This window comes from Podarcis muralis, chromosome 4 (genome assembly GCF_964188315.1).
Source record: "Podarcis muralis chromosome 4, rPodMur119.hap1.1, whole genome shotgun sequence".
In the NCBI taxonomy this organism is placed as follows: domain Eukaryota; kingdom Metazoa; phylum Chordata; class Lepidosauria; order Squamata; family Lacertidae; genus Podarcis; species Podarcis muralis.
The window spans coordinates 66215036-66234195 of NC_135658.1; the positions used below are offsets into that span (position 1 = coordinate 66215036).

The 19160-nt window shown below is 43.0% G+C and overlaps 1 protein-coding gene across 4 annotated transcripts in view; it reads right to left on the reverse strand.

Annotated features, from left to right (window-relative positions):
• Positions 1-19160, reverse strand: part of NHS (NHS actin remodeling regulator) — a 235937-nt gene that overhangs the window by 47944 nt on the left and 168833 nt on the right. Inside the window, exon 1 of one of the 4 annotated variants that reach the window (XM_028727594.2) lies at positions 16143-16491. The exons of 2 other annotated variants lie outside the window; for them this stretch is intronic. In XM_028727594.2, coding sequence (XP_028583427.2) covers positions 16143-16176 — 34 coding nt within the window. In that variant the 5' untranslated portion in view covers positions 16177-16491. Of the gene's footprint in view, positions 1-269; positions 337-16142; positions 16492-19160 lie in introns of those variants that run through there. One more of the 4 variants, XM_028727593.2, reaches the window with a different exon arrangement.

A 19160-nucleotide genomic window follows, 5' to 3' on the forward strand; every position in this document is an offset into this window, starting at 1 on the left:
CCTTCGTTCTCTAAAGCATCACTAAAGGGGACTTTCAGAGAGAGAGAGAGAGAGAGAGAGAGAGAGAGAGAGAGAGAGAGAGAGAGAGAGAACCCCGATTCCATTGCTGACACTCACTGCAGAGAAGCTGACTGCATGGCACCCTCTCTACAGCCACAAAACCAGCAGCAAAGCAGGCCGGCTATAATTCAAGGCCTGCTGCATAGCTAGCTGGGCTGCTGGTTGCTATGGGCACCCATTCCACGCCCCTCCACCTCCCCAATCCATACCTGTGCATCTTCTCCTTGGGTACCGCTGCAGCTTGCCTTGGGATTTGCCCATCCACGATGTGGCCAGGCACTACCCATCCCTGATAAGTCTCAATGGCCTAATGGAGGGCAGGTGCTTGATACTGCATCCTCTCTCCCTCCCTCCCTCCCAGCAGCAGCAGCAGCAGCACAGTCAGAGTCAGAGTCAGTCAGAAGCAGCAGCAGCAGCAGCAGCAGCAGCTGTATCACTGGCAGCAAAGGGGAACCACTATATGTGTATGGGTAGCCTATGCAGATCTCTCTGATATATATATATATATATATATATATATATATATATAGAGAGAGAGAGAGAGAGAGAGAGAGAGAGAGAGAGAGACCTATTCTTCTATAGCACAACTTACTGCCATGGATTTGTTATGTGTACATTACTACCAGAAAACATGCATCACATTCGGTATATGTTGGGAAATTTATTTTGGGAGTTCAGACTATTGGACCCATCAGGGGCCATTTATTTATTTATTTATTTATTTATTTCGTACACAGCGCTCCACCCAAAGATCACAGGGCGGTTCACAACAATGAATCTAATGGAAACGCTGGCAGAAATCCTCATGCCTTTAGCACGCCAGGCTACGTGCTGGCATTCTGCTTCCATTCTAACTTGAAGGCCTGTTCTCTGCAAAGTGAGACAGAGTTGTTCCACCACCAAACTCTAAATCTGGGTGAGGGGTGGAGAGGAACTGTCCGCTGCTTTGGCCTGCTGCTCAGGGTTATCTTTTTCTCTCTTTTCTACATTAAGGGCTATTGAGCCTTCAAAGCAGGCATTTCACAACTCTTTCGTCACTTGGGGACAATAGATGAAGGAACCTGTGAAGTGCAAAAACTGTAGGATTTAAGCTTAACTAAAAACCCCAGCTACCATCTCTTTCTAAATATTCTCCCCATATTTTGTCATGGTCAGACATTTGGGATGAACACATTTGGGCTGAGAGAGGAAAGGAAGCGCACACAGTCCCTACCCCTCCATATCCCTGAGGGCATTGGCTCTCAATGGAGGAAGGTCTGAAATGGAGCCAGCATGCCTTGGGATGTTGGGAGCAGGGCTTGTGTGTGTGTGTGTGTTCCTACCCCCTTCCCACGTTTAATCACATGCATTCAGGGGGACATCTTAATAGGCTCAGAAGGTGGTCATGAAAGGTCTAACTGCTGGGTGGAAACTATAAGGCACAAAAGGGCTGAAAATCACCTTTCCTTGAAGGGGAGGGGAGGTCAATTTGGCTGAGAGGAAGAAAATCCCCACAGAACTTCCCATAACATATGAGAAGAAATCTACAGTCTACTGGTGGTCAAAAACTGCTGGGTGACCACATGGAATCTGTTCACTTAGGCCAATATTGGCTACCTATGCAGATATGCGGACATGCCAGAAAATTTCCGCCAGGTCAGAATTTGTTGCACACCCCCCTCATTCATCTCATTGAGCAAGTTCCCGGAATGGAATGTAGATTTTTGGTTTTGTCTGCAGATCTATGAACCTTGGGGGGGGGTGGTGGTTTGATCACTGCTCTTAACAAGGTAATCCAAAAGCTTGCTCTCTCTCCCTTGCCTTGTTTTAACATTCTAACACTGCTTAGAACAGCTTTGAAAGTGCAGCACCTCTGCTGTCCTACATAAACCACTTTTTACAAAAATAGTTGAGGAAGTGACTGCATATCATTTCCCGTATACCTGCATATGCAACACACAGAGTCCCCCATCCCCTATCTGAACACCATGGGTGCAGGCATCTTTTTGTACGTACAGTGACCCTTCATACATACAGTTTTGGTTTGTGTGTGTGACTGTTTCTCTGCACAGATTTTTAAAGAATTTCCCAAAAAGTATCCTAAAAAAATATGCATAGAAATGGGCCACAAGATAAGCTTTTAAGATGTCCACATATGGAAACAGGATGAGATGAGCTAGGCTACATTTGTCCACCCCTACAGATTATGTTCCACACGCCACCCTTGACCTCTACTATGGGGCAACATATTTTCTTCAGAAGAATTTCTTTTATTCTGGTCAACACCCCCTGAAGACACTCTCCTTGTGATACTCATAACCCCCTGAGTTTGTTGGTCCAATTGGTCACTGCTTTCTGCACACTTCAACATAGTAAGTACAACGCGAGCAAAGTGTGAAAGGAGAAGACAATGACAGTGAAGAGGAAGGCAACAATATTGTTTCCTCATGGCACTGCCAAGGTAGTGCAATCATTATGGAGTTTGTTTTTCATTTAGGGCATTCCTGTGTAGGAGGCAACACACTCAGGAAACAGGAGCTACCATCTCACAGACACACACAGTGACATAATTACTGCAGCCCTAAAACCTTTACACTGCTTCCTTGTAAAACATCGATTGATTTTTAACATCCTTTCTTTAGCTTTTATGGCTCTTAAGAGACTAGCCCAACATCCCTGTGAAACATCTTTCACCCTAAGCCTTTAGTCAATGTTTTGAAAAGATTGGTCTCATCCTTGTCTTGCCATTCTAACTTCAACCTTGAAAGAGGAGGAAGAAAGTGCTCATTCATCGCCAGTCCATCAGTACTATATATTTAAGGCACATTTATGAAACATAGCTTCCCCAAAGAAACCTGGGAACTGTAGGTTACCTCTCACAAAGCTACAGTTCCCAGCACCATCAATAAACTAGGTTTATTTTGGCACGACTATTGCCACTATTAAAATGAGTGCAAAACTCCCCAGCTAGACAGAATAATCACACAACGATATCAGCCACACAATATGAGACTCTTCTGCTACCACCAAGATTGTCTCATGCTGTATTTAACTCTAGGGTGTTTCTACTGCAGTTTTCAACTGGAGTAGAAACTGCCCGAGGGCACACACGAGTGAATATCTCAAACTTTAATGTGGATTGTGTCACTGGGAGAGGACATAAAGGTCTTGCACTTTTTGATTAGGTAATTCTAGTGTGCTGGCGACCTTGGAGAGGGTTTGCTGTCAGTATCTATAGTGGCTTCCCTTTCACTGCCTAACTCTGCATCTGAACCTTCAGGAGTTCAGCATGCAGATTAGCTGGGGGTTAAAGGGGGCCTGGCTGCACACTCACTCTCAGAGAAGAAGTAAAATATGAACTGTGAGTGATGCAAAAAGCAAAGGGTTTCAGAAATGAAATTACAAGGGTAAGAAAAAACAGGGAAAATGCATATGAACAAAATGTGATGGGTGATAAATGGAAAGGAGATAACAAGCAGACCAAGGAATTTTAAAAAAAGAAACAAGAGGAAAGTTCATTTGAACATTTCCGAGCACAATTTGAAGAGTTGGTGCTGAACTTTAAAGTCCTAAATAGCCTCGCACCTGTATACCTGAAGGAGCATCTCCACCCCCATCATTCAGCCCGGACACTGAGGTCCTCCTCCAAGCGTCTTCTGGTGGTTCCCTCACTGCAAGAAATGAAGTTATAGGGAACCAGGCAGAGGACCTTCTCAGTAGTGGCACCCACCCTGTGGAACGCCCTCCCATCCAATGTCAAGGAGATAAACAGCTATATCATTTTCAGAAGACATCTGAAGGCAGCCTTGTATAGGGAAGTTTTAAATGTTTGATGTCTTATTATGCTTTTCTGTATCTGTCGGAAGCAGAGTGGATGGGGCAACCCAGTCAGATGGGCAGGGTACTACTACTACTACAGTGGTACCTCGGGTTAAGTACTTAATTTGTTCCGGAGGTCTATTCTTAACCTGAAACTGTTCTTAACCTGAAGCACCACTTTAGCTAATGGTTACACAGATGTAGTTGGCTCCTTGATTTAAAAATAAAAATAATAAATTATACAGTGTCAAAATTGTACGTGATTATGTTTCTGTTTCTATGTATTAGTCAAAGCTGTCAATAAAAAGGAAGCATTAAAAAAATAATAATCATCATGTCACATTGGAGCTTTTGAACTTCTCTCTACTTTAATCAGGAATCCCTGACCTGTGTGCTATGAGAGGTATTGAAATAAGCCTTGAAAAAATAAGCCTCTGTCTATCCAGCATCTGTCAGTGATTCATCCATCAGTTTATGCCCCTCAGGTTGGGAAGACAGCATTGATCCTTCTGTCTGCCCATATATGGGCAGTGACATCATCTCAAGGGAGAGATTAAGGATTCCACAGGGATTCCACAAGGAAATCCCAGAAGTACCACTCTTGCCCAGAAAGCACAGCCCTACCCATCTTTGAGCTCTGATTGACACTTTAGGGAAAGCAGTGGGAGGGGCCTGAGGACGAAGTCTTAACTAGATTATTTCGTAGTTGCAGAGATGTTGCCTGTTCCTTTGTTCCGGGAGCTGAGAAATGAAATGAAATGAAATGATAAATAAAATAAAATAAAAACTGTGCATATATATATTTTTAGTATATGATTTGAATGTGCCTCCTTCCCATGTTAACCCTGTGCCCCAGATACATTTTTTTCTTAAAATGCTGCTCTAGAAAGACTCATTGGTGATATAAATGCAGGCCTGGAGTTTGTAGATTTTGAAGGTTTCCCCACAGAATTTTCAAAGAACAAGTATAAGGCAGAAACTCGGTTAATACTGGCTTAATTATATATCCAGAATTCTGAAAACAACACAGCTGTGAAAAGAAACAACCTTCTTGTTTCTTTTTGTTAAATAGCTGGTTGTTTATTTCAGGCCATACCCACTACTACAGTATACAATTTGCTAATTACCACTCTTGTTACAAAGACAGTCTCTGTTTATAGTGAAGTTGTTCTGGTTGGTATAAATCCCCCCCACCCTAAATTCCTTTGGGCTCTTTATAATCTGTTCACTGGTTGGAAGGGGCTCCCCCTCTCTGTGTTAGATTCAAATAATCTATTCATAGACTTCTAAAAATAGATGAATTTTATTTACATTTTAAAATGGTGCTTATAATTTATACAGCACATTCATTCCCTGAATGTTCATGTACACTCTCACAGTACTTCAGGTGTGGGGAACCTGTGGTCCTCCAGGTGTGGCTGGACTCCAACTCCCATCATCTGCAGCCACCATGGCCAATAGTCATAGTCCTTCATCTCCCCACCGCTGAAAGACTACCTGGTCCCTTACGCCCCTGGCTAGACTCTGAGATCATGGGGGGAGATGTTCTTCTCACAGGGCCACAGTCCTCAGATGGTGTGTGGCCACTTGCAAGAGGATATTCTCCGCTGTGGCATCCTGACTCTAAAATTCCCTCCCCTCTCATATGTGAGGAGCTCCAGCATTGATGGAGTTTCAACACCTGTTAAAATCATGGTGGTTCCTCCAAGCATATGACTAGAGTGGCATCCCTCACCTAGCTGATGTAGTTACGTTCTTAGCATACTGCACATTCTTACTTTTAAGTTGTATTTAAATGAACTATTGCTTTATTGTACATTATGTTCCAGCAAAGAGAAAAACAAAGAGCTAGCATTAAACCATTACAGTGGTATATGCTTCAGGTTACATACGCTTCAGGTTACATACTCCGCTAACCCAGAAATAATACCTCGGATTAAGAACTTTGCTTCAGGATGAGAACAGAAATTGTGCTCTGGAGGTGCGGCAGCAGCAGGAGGCCCCATTAGCTAAAGTGGTGCTTCAGCTTAAGAACAGTTTCAGGTTAAGAACAGACCTCCGGAACGAATTAAGTACTTAACCTGAGGTACCACTGTATATATAAAAGAACTCTTAACAGTGATTCTGTAAAGCAGTGGAGCTGTGAGGGTCTGGCTCAGAAACAATGGTTTGCTTAAGGCCAATGACCGCCTATGAGACAAATCACCGGAGTCGTATGCCCCAGCAAGATCTTCCGGCAAGAAGGATGCACAGCAGCACACATCTGGCCCCTTGAGCTCCCACTTGTGCCTCAGTGGGAGAAATGTGGGGGTTGTCTGTTATTTGTCCAGACCAGTTAAGAAACTGCAAATGAGCACGACAGACATCATTGGATTCCCATCATCCTGGACCACTGACTATGCTTGGGTATATAGAAACTGCAGCCTAAAAACTTCTGGAGGACTAGATGTCTACCTGTTTGACTTTCTGTCCTATGCCCTAGCCACAGGGAAGGTGTCACAGCGGAGGGGAAGAGAACATGCTCTGCATGTGCAAGTTCTGAAATTCAGTCTCTGGCACAGCCAGATGAAGAAGGGGAAGATTCCTGTAGGAGACCCTGGAGAGAGGCTACTTGTCAACGTCTACAGAACTGAGCCTTATAGACCAATGCTCTGACTCAGTGTAATAGGGCTGCCTTGGCTCCTAATGAAGGAAAGTCCTGCTCCGCCCCCCTCTGCATAAACCTTCTGCATTTGCCAGTGATGGAAAGAAGATGGGATGGATGGGGCAGTTGGTAGCAAGCACAGACAGAAGGTGGCTAGTAAGCCAAGGACCCCTGATGAGGGACACCCCACTTGCCTGTTTATGCTGCATCAGCTGCATACATCCCTGAAGGCTCCCATGTCACATGACTTTTTTGGTAGACGAAACACAGCTTGCACGAATGGATTTATGAAATGAAAATGTAGGAACAGAAGCAGCGTGTAACAGTGCACATGAATGGGCAACACATTCAAGCATCTCCCTAATGGTCGACTCACAAACTACAAAAATCCAGACCTTGTCTACTGGTCTTTGGGGCGTAAGAATCAAATATGAATCAAAAGCACCAACATTACATGAATACATAAGCTGATAAATGTTATGTTAATGGGAGTTTTTCCCCCATGCTTCACTATGTATGATATGTTAGCTTCAGGTTTGTGGTCAGGTCTGGTGCTGAACTAACTACCGTAATATGACTGATTCTGAGTGCTGAGTGTCAGCAGCTATATATCCAAAATAGGAGAATAACAACACCTTATAATTAAAAATGGAGAAATACAACTGCACTGATCACCCACTTCTGTTCTTTTTTGGATCCTTCTGGATCTTGGATGTGATGGCATGGATATTTCTTGTTAAGTGAATACAGCACAACCAGGTCTTACCAAAAGTATGGGGGTAGACATGTGGAAATGTATTTATTATATTTATTTTTATGGAACTATTGCTCCAGCTTAAGGGACGCGGGTGGCGCTGTGGGTAAAAGCCTCAGCGCCTAGGGCTTGCCGATCGAAAGGTCGGTGGTTCGAATCCCCGTGGCGGGGTGCGCTCCCACTGCTCGGTCCCAGCGCCTGCCAACCTAGCAGTTCGAAAGCACCCCCGGGTGCAAGTAGATAAATAGGGACCGCTTACTGGCGGGAAGGTAAACGGCGTTTCCGTGTGCGGCTCTGGCTCGCCAGATGCAGCTTGTCACGCTGGCCACGTGACCCGGAAGTGTCTCCGGACAGCGCTGGCCCCTGGCCTCTTAAGTGAGATGGGCGCACAACCCTAGAGTCTGTCAAGACTGGCCCGTACGGGCAGTGGTACCTTTACCTTTACCTTATTGCTCCAGCTTATCACTCTGACAACAGTGCTCAAGGTGGTTTGCAATATTTTAAATTTATAAGGACAGGAGAGGGGGATCACAAAGCAAACATAGGAGGGAGACTAAAAGAGAAATCAATCAGAAGGCAAAGCCTTCTGATTTGCCTAAGAAGAAGCCCTCACCTAGAATCATGGAATTGCAGAGTGGGAAGGGACAATTAGGGTCATCTAGTCCAACCCCTGAAATGCAGGAAGCCTCATAGTTGAAGACTGAGTTTCTGAAGCAGGATTTCCACAATTTGGGTGCCACCACAGAGAAGGCTCTTTCTCTTATTGGCACAACCAGCACTGAAGCTAGTGCCGAGACAACACACAACAGCCTCTGCAGCTTACCCCTGGCATCACAAAGACTTCATTCATTCATTCATTCATTCAACTTATATCCCTCTCCCTTCCTCCCAAAGGAGTCCAAGGTGGCAAACAACAAGAGATTAAACAATAAACCCATCTTAAAAAGATATCTTTATAACAATTCCAATACAAATGCAGACACATTTTTGCAAGCAAACTCAACCGCCTGTCAGTTCTACCCAAAGTATTCTCCGCCACACAGTTCTAATATTATCTCAAGTCGCATGTTCTAGACTGCTATATTCTGAGCTGCTAAAATAAACAGCAGCTGCAGTGGTCTCAGTTTAACACATTCCTTAAAACAGTGAAAGACACACACACACAGGGCACTTCCAGACTGTCACTATTTTTTGGCTGAGATTCAATCACATACTAGGAAATCCAGGCTGCACAATTATAATAGATCTTTGGGGGAAGCAGGTTTGTTGCTCAAGGCCTCCTGATCTGAGTTTTTGCCATGGAGAAAGTGACAGGAAAACGCATTGGAATGTGTGGAATAATCCTTGCTTTGAGTCAATATCATCTAACCTCCCCACAAACAAATCAGAATGAATTCTCATTCAGGAGCAAATGCCTCCCTGCAAATTAATCAGGATGCTCAACAAACAGGTCACCTGGAAGCACCCAAAAATACAGAGTAGACCTAAGAATAATCTATTCTATTCCAGTCCCCTCAGCAAAAAAATACTAAACTGAGCACAGTAATTTCATATACAAAAACAGACTTTTATCATGCCCTCTTCCCCTTCCCCCTTTAAAGAAATGTCAGACTTATTAGCAACTGAATGCTGTGCATACTGCTTACTGTAGAAAAGTGTAGATCTTGTGTCTACATTTAAACACATTCCAAGCGTCCCCATTAGGCCTCCAAGACCGGCTTGTTTTCTGAGAAAGTGAGTAAGCTTTCTAAGGGGTCAGCAGAGTTCTAATGTTTGCACTCTCTCATATCAATTTGTGGTCCTTCGATTAAAGAGCTGGATCACATTTCTGACTGGAAGAGCAGTCCTTTCCGCTTTTTGAGTATGGCCAGAAAACCAGGACTGAAAGAAACAATTGTTTTTTTCCAAAGCAGACAAAAAGGGCAGGTAGGGTGGGGAGTTAGAAAAAAAAACACAGCAGTTGTCCTTTATCAGGATGAACTATTTTGCATTGTTTCCAATTGTTCCTAATTAACAGTATTACACGACTGCTGTTTTTGGATACCATCACCCTACCTTTTATGCAGAACTTGCTTTTCAGCCACTAGATGGCAATAGATAGGCGGTTTGCGTCTCTGAAAGCAGTAAACGTTGATGATGTGACAGAGAGCAATTGAGTCACATAGAATATATACATACATGAAGATATTGCTCCAAGTCAGCACTTCACTGCTCACTGATTTTTTTTAAATAAAAAAAAAAACACACTATCAGTGCCATCTCTCAAATTATCAACACATTATTTCCTTTTGTTTGACTTTTCTGCCCCTCCACCCCAAAGGCTTGAATAAGCAAGGATGTTATTATCACATGCACATGCTTATCCATTAAATAAAAATCAAATCAGGAAAGCTCTTATCTGGAGGCAGCCATTCCAGCACTGGGAGAGCAGAGAAGCAGAGCTTACTCCATTGGCTCTGCTGCTGCGAGAGGCCAGCTCCATCAGGCCTCTTCTCCCTCAACTGGGAGCAGCCATTTCGTCAGCTATGCCAGCTGGTCAATGTAGGAACAACTGCCTAGAAATCGGTGCCTGAGTTTTGAGTTTTTATTTTCCTCTTGCCTCCTGATCCCTTTCCCCTTGAGTGTTGGTAGTTTCACAGTGCTATTTTTCATGGAACTCACCTCCCTTGTTCTCTTATAATGGGAATGGCACTCAGCTGAGAAGTGCCGGAATCGAGTTCCAGTAAGTTCCTGCTGAAAAAAAAAGAAAGCCCTGTATTCTTATCTACTTATTTATTAGAATGTAAGCCTACAGGTCATGGGACGCGGGTGGTGCTGTGGGTAAAAGCCTCAGCGCCTAGGGCTTGCCGATCGAAAGGTCGGCGGTTTGAATCCCCGCGGCGGGGTGCGCTCCCATTGCTCGGTCCCAGCGCCTGCCAACCTAGCAGTTCGAAAGCACCCCCGGGTGCAAGTAGATAAATAGGGACCGCTTACTAGCGGGAAGGTAAACAGCGTTTCCGTGTGCGGCTCTGGCTCGCCAGAGCAGCGATGTCACGCTGGCCACGTGACTCGGAAGTGTCTCCGGACAGCGCTGGCCCCCGGCCTCTTGAGTGAGATGGGCGCACAACCCTAGAGTCTGTCAAGACTGGCCCGTACGGGCAGGGGTACCTTTACCTTTTTAAGCCTACAGGTAGGGAGTGTCTTAGTTTTGATTTCATGTATGCCACAGTGGGAGCCTTTTTGGCTGAACAGCGGCATACAAACGCAGTAAATGAATGAATGAATGAATGAATGAATGAATGAATGAATGAATGGCATTCTAAAAAATGTTGTAGATTTCATATCAGGAAAGAAGATCCCCCTCTCCTGATCTTCTGCAGCTAATGAGAAATCCAACTCCATTCTTTCAATTAACCCAGAGTGGATCTACACACAGGAAAACCCCACTATAAATAAGTCATAAATTAAATTGTTATAACAAAAGGGGGGGGCCAATGTAAAATCACATAGAAAAGTTTTGTGCTCTACAGAACCATGTGGTGTTGCATGCTTATAACACATTTAAAATTCTGTTTGCTGAGTCCCCAGTGTGGTGTAGAACCTAAGAACATGCCGGGGGGGGGGGGGGGAGAGAAAGAGAAACCAGCTATATAGTTTGGATTGTCAATAAGATTGCAGAATTTAGTAACAATATTTTGTTGCTTTTGGCTGCTCTGCAGGCAGGAGAATTTTGAGAGCTCTTTCTCCCACCACAGGTCTTCTACTCTTTTATTCCACGCACACAAATTTTCCTTTCCTTAAGATCTGATTACTTTAATTCCCAATTTATTCTCAGAAATCTCAGACTATTCAGTCAAAAAGGAAAGCGCAGACCAGAGGTGTTGGTTGTGCATCAAACAGTCACCCAAGTAAATAAGAGCTAGAATGCAACATGCAAATCAGGAAAGGGATTCAGGTCTCTGCCTCTCTCATAAGATCCTTAGCTTGTTCAACTATTTCCTGTTTTCAGGCAGGAAATGCAGGACTGAGGGCAAAACATACAGCAAGAACAAAAACAAATGAAACACCCCTCCAGCTCATTTCTGTATTAAAAGGCTTTTAACATGAAAGCCCATTTCAGCTGAGTTTATCCAGGTGTAGGTTCCCAGGCGCATTCTTAGTTCAGAATTAATTACCCACCTCTAAATTACCAGAGAGGCTATCAGGGGGGTGGCAATCGGAGTTAATAGCTAGAGGCCATCCTCAGCTAGTTTTAGACAGAGGGCAGGGTGCTTGCAAGAAGGGTAATTTTCTGTGTGCTGAAAATGTAAATCACAATTTCCTGTTGGCCAGCCATGGATTCCATCAAGCAAGGAGAGAGAGAAATGTTTCCATGAAGGCCCCTGGCCACTCGCCCTACCCCAAGGCATTGGTTTCCTTCTTCTGATCAGTGTTTGACAAGTTTGGTCTGCAGAGTCACAGAGAAATTGCTTCTTGAAAACAAGATCATGGCCTCCCCATGCCCCATCTTACAAGCTCCCAGCATCTCAGCAAAGGGATGTGCTGGAAACTGACCAAGCAACAAGCCAAACTTAAATAACCACAACAACCAAAACCATCATTAATCAAAACCCACTGGGACTTGTTTCAGAAAGGAAAACATTTGTTTCGATGTCTATGATTTCCCACCAGCAAAAACAATAACAAGAGATTTTCAGCACTCAGCTTTTATTTCCCCAACACTCTTTAGGAACCTTTTTCTGAGAAAAGGTCATTGATTGAGGGTTAAAGTCAGTCAGGGCTGCAGCTGATCATGGGCAGAAACAGATCAGGTGGTGGGTGGAGCCACAGCCAAAAGTAGGTGGAGTTTTCAGCATCACATGACTGAATAGCCCTTCCTCTCTTGTCTATGCCACCCCATGCCTTCCCTACCTCTTCTCACCACATACAACAAACGAGGTGGTTGGTTGCCAGATGGGTGCTCAGGACATAGAGAGTGGACTGGCAGCATCCAGAGAGCCACAGAAAAGGATTCAGCCTGTGTGACAACTCTGGCCAAAGGAGAGACTAACCTGTCCTTCTCCTGGGCCCTAGGAAGCCTAGTCTTTGCCTTGCGCTATCCTCAATAGCAAGGTGGCTGGCTCAGAAAATGGTAGCAGAGAACCCATGTTCATACCTAATGTATTCTGCTAGGGACAGGGATAGGAGTAGCCCCATACCTAAGTGATCAGCTATCTCCAGAAGTGACTCTACGCTGCATTCCAAAGAGGATGTACCGGTATCTGTGTTCTGTGATAAGTGCCTTCCATGCCACAACTGTGAGCTCTGGAGTCCGATCCAAAGAGAAGCATAGCACCGGTCAGCATAGAACACAGAATGCATTTCCTCAGGATTTTAATAACAGGGTATCTCACCTGTGAACGATCCCCTGCCCTGCTCTATGTCTGAAAAAGGAAAGCAAAAATAGACAACACAGAGAAACCCTATTTGACTTCCAATCCTTTTCCAAGGCCATCCCATCCCAATTTTGAAACGTGAATGGAAATGGCAAAACACTGTGACCCTTACACATGTTCTGTACAGAAGGTACAGCAACAGAAGTTTAATTGGGGATGGGTGGGAATCTCTTATGAGTATTCTCCTCCTTTGTAGAAGAACATTGTATGCAAACCACACATGAAATTATTGGGGGATGGTAAAGGTTCTTTTTGCTTTCTGCATTTGTGTCAGAAAATGACTACTGTTCACCACCTGGTGCTATGAGGTCCTGTTTAGTGGGTCACCTATGGAAAAGTCCAGTTACAACACAGTAAAGCCAGAATAGTTCTTTTTAAGAAGCAAGAAAAAAAGTCATTAGTCCAATCTAATGTTGCACCTTGCACCCAGCAATTAAGGAAATAATAAACATTCATTTGGTTTCTTGTTCTTGAAAGCAGAGCTTATGAATCAGAGTCTAGGACACTGAGCTGGCATCAAGAGTTGTTTAATGCTATTATTCAGATGATTCAACAGAATTCACAAAAGCATGCAACTTGCTTTATGGTTGGCTGTCAAAGGGACCAACACCTGAGATCTGAAGAACCAACTCTTCTAATCTAAGGTGTCATCAAAGTTCAGACCACACATGTGAAAAGATAACCTATAACCAAGGCAGATGGGGTTTGGCCTGATACTACTTTTGACTGTATTTCCCCCCCCCCCCCATAGGATGGGTTCGGAAAAGGTCACCCTGACACGAGTTGTAACCCCACTCTAAAAATCCCTTATGGCTGTACACATTCAGCTCCAAGGTACCAGGCACACTGTTTTCATCAAAGGCTGCTAAACCAGGTCAGTTTCAGGTCAGCAGGAGGTCACCCTGGTAGTGCAGGCAGCACTGTCCACGGAAAAACACTCTAAGCTTAAAATGGCATAAATTTAAGGTTGAGCATAATGGTTTGTATGTGACTATGACTGCAATCCTATACACACTGACCTGGGAGTAAATTCCCACTGAATTTGACTTACTTCTGCTGAGACAGGCTTCGGATTGCACAGTAGATTGAATTTATTGTATTAAAAAAAATAAATCTCAAATCAATGAGACTATCAACATGTTTAAAAATTAAACATTTTCTGAATTAGACATAGCAGATCACATCTCAAGGTGCAGGGGTTGTCTTGTATTTCCATAACCATGGAAGCAATTCCTGTGTTAATAAACAGGGGTGAGCTCAGAGGGTTGATTCATGCCAAGGCTTAGTTCCAAAGCTCACCCACGCATTCGCCATTATATCTGAACCACAACTATGGTTTGCCCTCCAAACCATGATTGTAAACCCTGGATCAACCCTGGTTTGAATGGCAAGCAGGTTCAGATGTAATGGCCATCTATAATGGCCCTAATCATGTGTTCCATTTTGGGCTTAAATAGGCAAGGAAGGGTGACTTTTCAGAGGCATGCTAAACTCTGCCACCACACTCATTGGCACCTGCAGGTTGAAGGGCACCTTCTGCAGTGAGGAAGTCTCCTGTGCTTGTGGAGCCTCTCATGTGCTTTGGAACCCTGGGAAATCAGGTTTCCAAACCAGAGGCTTCACTGCTTATCCTAAGCTTCCTACTGCAGATTGGTACACGCAGAAGGTAATAGGGCTGGGGCTGGAGCTAGTTCGCTTGTTCCCTCTTTGGAATGCCACAATAGGTCTTTTGGCTTGCATCCATTGTGACCAGAATATTGTAATGCAAACCATTTTTCTTTTTAAAACCTCTAGCTATAGAGCTTGGTAGGTACAGCTCCTCTCCCTGTTGAGGCTAAGGACAAATTTTTACTTGTTGAATATTTCCCTTTGACAAAGTCATTAAAGAGGCAGGAAAACATTCCAAGGCCACGCATTAGGAATTCCGCTCAAGGGGTCTGAGAAGGACAGAAGCAAGCAAATAAGTTTTTGAACCTGCTGTACAGCCATACAACACAGGTTGCATTTTAAAAATGTGACTCATTTAGCAATATCTGGGGAATGGCTTTCTTGAGGTGAAGTGGAAGGGGGAGCCATTTCTTTTTAGTAGCGTTATCTCAAGCAATAATATAAATGCCACTTCTAATATCTCCTTGATTTCCCCCCTAAGTATCTATTAGCAAATCTAAATATCTATTAGATTTGTTTCTCTCACAGGGACGTTATTTTTAAAGTAGTAGATGAGTTCACAGTTGAGCTGTTTTATATAAACTTTTGTGAAATCCTTCAAATTAATTGAAGCAACTAGCCACTCTGTAAAATAATTTCAAAAGTGATGTGGGGCAGAGCATATTTTCAGTGGTACTCACCTTTTGGGACTCTGTTCTAGAAGACTCACTAAGACACCTTCGTGCTTTAGCTTCACCCAAAAGTGAAGACTTTGGCGTTGTTGTTTTTTTAATCAGCAGAGCCTTTTATAATTATTAATGCTGCTGTGGTTCTTTTGCCATATATTAAATGGATTTTATCTTTTAATGGAATGTTTTGTTAACTTTCTCATAGTGCCTTTTGAAATGCTCTGATTCTTTAAATTAAAAGTGACCAATGCTCAATAGATAAATGCATAATTATCATTTTTGTTCAAGAGTTTTGAACCGATTGCTGCATTAGTCAATCAATCAATCAATCAATCAATCACTAATGCCTTTCAGTTAAAACCAAGATTGCCTTGAATGTACAAGTCAGCTACAAAGAAGCAACAGAGGTCCTCAGAATGTCTATATCATCTATCTCTATCTATCTATCTATCTATCTATCTATCTATCTATCTATCTATCTATCATCTATCTATCTATATCTATCTATCATCGATCTAATCTATCTATCTATCTATCATCTATACAACTGGAGAATCTATTAAGTAAAAGTCACAACAGAAAATTATATTTATTGCTAATTGGCTGAGAATATACACCAACTTGCAAAAAGCAAAGTCAAAAAATTGTGTTAAACCTTTTAACCACGTTTATGCCTGTTGCTGATATATAAGTTACACTTTCTTTGTGTAACCCAAGGAGGGTCACCTGGTACTCACCTTTTTGGCATTGGGTGACCACCTTTTTATTCTTCCAGGTATTATAATGTTACAACACCCTCATGCTTTTGGTCCTGCTGTATAAATGTTTTGCTGCTGGTGATTTTTGTTTTGTTTGTTTTATACTGAGGTTAATTTTATTCTGCTTTAATCTTTATGGTTTTTTATTTATTTATTGCTAACGTCTGCTCTCAAGCAGCAAATACATTTTGTAAACAAACAAACTGCTAGAATACAACACACATTCCCACATCTTTACTTAGCGAATGAGTTTTGCATGGAGGAGTTGGGGGGGGGGGGGAGAGAGAGAGAGAGCGAGCGTGCTTTATTATCTCCCGGTTACACAGAAACCCGGTCTAGAAGGAAAAAGAGTATATTTTTATATATAAATATATATACCTGCATTCTTCAGCAGACAGCAGCCCAGGGCCATTTTTGATCACTTTGTTGTGCTTCTTAAGAAAATCTCCCAATGCCCAACAGGCTTTGCCTCTCCTGCATACTGTTCTCTGGATCTCAGAGTCCCAGTGATATGTGCAAACTGACCTGCAGAAGTGAGGGGGGAGACCAGAGGGTCGAGGGAAAATCCCTCCAGGAAACACGCATGGCACAGATTTTTTATGAACATCTGCACGCCCTCCAGCTTCCCCTTCTAGACAAGCACATGGTTCAGCCCAAGTACTGGGTCTTTCTAATCTCTTCACCGTCCAGCATAAATGGTAAATCAGAAGAGTGAACAGTAATCCTACTGCTCTCACTCTCTGTCGCATGGAGGTGGAAGGGGGAGGGGAGGTTTAACTCTTTTGTGGCCTGAAAGAATCTCTGGAATCTCTCTCTCTCTCTCTCTCTCTCTGTGTGTGTGTGTGTGTGTTTTCAAAGATGTTGCTTAAGTGACAGGCCTGGAAAGAATTACCCAGGTTCCTAAGAAGTACAAGAAAAGATAATTTACCTGAGAGAAGGAGACTAAAAGAAAAATCCAGAAGCTTCTGTCACTATTTGTTTAAAAAGATTTATGCTCCACCTTTCCATAATAAATTTCTGCCATTAGTAAAAGCAAATAAAAGGGGGTGTGGGGCGATAAAATAGCATATATCAAAGAATTTGAAACAGCAGCGAATAAAATCACACCCTTCATGTGCACAAGTGCTTCTGACCCCTATGATTCACCCATGAAAACAGTATGCTGAAATACTACCCCAAAGTTCATCGCATGAGCAGCAGTGGCATGTTCCACGGAAACTGTGGGGCAATTACAATGCAAAACTTCTGTAATGTTCTGGGTGGGTTAAAATATGCAAACATATATATATATATATATTCTGGAAGCAATTAACATGCACATCAGTGCTAAGTTTCTCCTTTTTCTGTAAGTATATTTTATGTCATGCAAAATATTGCTTAAAACTCAATAGTTATCATGAAAGGAAACATCGGGAAAATGTGGTTTGAAAGACAGAGAGAAACCGGGGAAAGTACTGGCTCCTCCCACTTTGGGTTTTGGTCCCGCCCAACAGTGGCATGGAGCCAGGCTTCAAACCAATTGCCCCTAAGGGAATGAATGCAGCCCTGGAGTCAAGATTTCTCACCCCTGACCTAAATTTTCTTCCATCTCATTTCCTTTATTTCAAGATAGTGTTTCTCACATACACACACAAAAGCAACGTAACTGATCTTTATGATTCATCTCTCACCTCTGCTGTCAAGTAACTGGATTATGACATGCAGAAACAGTGTCGAGGGGCGAAGGCAGCAAATCAGACATGATTATTAAGTAAACAGAGAAGCAGAGAAATAGGTACTATAGTAAGAAAAGCGCAATGAGAATCTGAATTCTCCTTTGTAAATGATAAGCACATGCCAAAAAAAAATGTTGTCTAAGCAAAAGCTGAGAGGTGCAACTTGGATTCATAACAGGAACTGAAGCATAGCAGAGGTTCTCTGATGCATTAAGACAGCCCAAGTCAACAGAAAGTCTGGCTGTAGCAGAGGCAGCGGGCTTGGAGAACATGACCTAGATAAGATACTTCAGCCCTCCAGACAAGAGGAATCAGCAGCTTACACAGCCATGCAGTTTCCTAAAAGGCTTGTAATTGTAGCCCCCACAGACTGCTCTTTCCCTTCCTCCTGTTTTTCTTTTATTTCTTACAAAGATAAGTCAATGCAAGAGATGAAATCAAGGGAAACAAAGGCAGGGGCCTTCCAACAGACTTTATTTAAACATCTATGAAAATCTAGAGTGGCTGCTTCCTAGCTGGAAGTCCTTGTTCAGGCTCCACAGAAAATTTCTACGCCCCCTTCCAAGCCCCCCACTTATTTTAGTGGTGGCAAAAAAATAAAATAAAATAAATAAAAGTAGTCACACATTGAAGTTGGTGGAAACCACCTCCTCCCCAATCATCAGATAGATTATTATATTGGTGAAGAGATGTTGATCATCTCTGCTGGATCACCAGGTAAAATAGTTTAGCTATCCCAGATGTAGAACGTACATCTAGATACATACAAGATACACACACGAATTCCTCCTGCCCTGAATGTTATTTAGGCATGGCTTCAGGATCTTTCTAGCCACTTCTCCATTTTTATTTTAAAGAAGAACCCCCCCCCCAAAAAAAAACCCATGCTGAAAGAGGGAAAAGGTGCTTGACATTTTGTTTTCTTTAGGAAGTCATAATAATTTTTAAAAGGCTGAAATATCAACAAGTCTGCTTTCCCCTCAAAGTGACCTCAAATACCAAAGGAAACATACTTGCTCTTGGTGCCTGAACAAACCGCAGTGAATTAATTCCGTGTTGTTAATGGCAAGGATGCAATTGCTCTGCAGACAAGCCATCCAGATGTGGGGGAAATAACTTGAGGAGTTGGACAACTCAGCGAGCTGGGGCCTGTCACTTTGACGGTCTCCCTCAATCTGCTGCACATTTGCACACATCTCAAAATTAACCAGCAGTTTGGATAGGATTGCATAAACAGACCTCCAGACTACTGGAGGAGGGAGAACATCTTATTTCTTTTCAAATGCCAGAAGAGGCCAGTTTATGGAACTGTATTTTTTTCACACTTTTCAGTATCTTTGCCAACCTGGAAGAGTCACAAGCGAATAAGCGATGAAAAATGAAAATGTGCAAAGTCACTCTCTCTCACCTCTCACAGGGCTGTTTTAGGGATGAAGAGAAGAGGAGGAGAACCACGCCTGCAGCCCTGGAGCAACCTAAGAGGGCAGGTGCGATAACAATGTAATAAGAATTATGGCATTTTGTTTCAAGCTTATACTTCTGTACCTGCAGGTTAAAACAGTCCGACCCAAAAATATTGTGGAGTCTATGAAGCAGATCCACCATATCCAATAGAGGTCAGACTCCTGACAGGATACAAGTCTCTACTTACGAGTAGCCCTGAGTTTTGGTGTATGTGTAG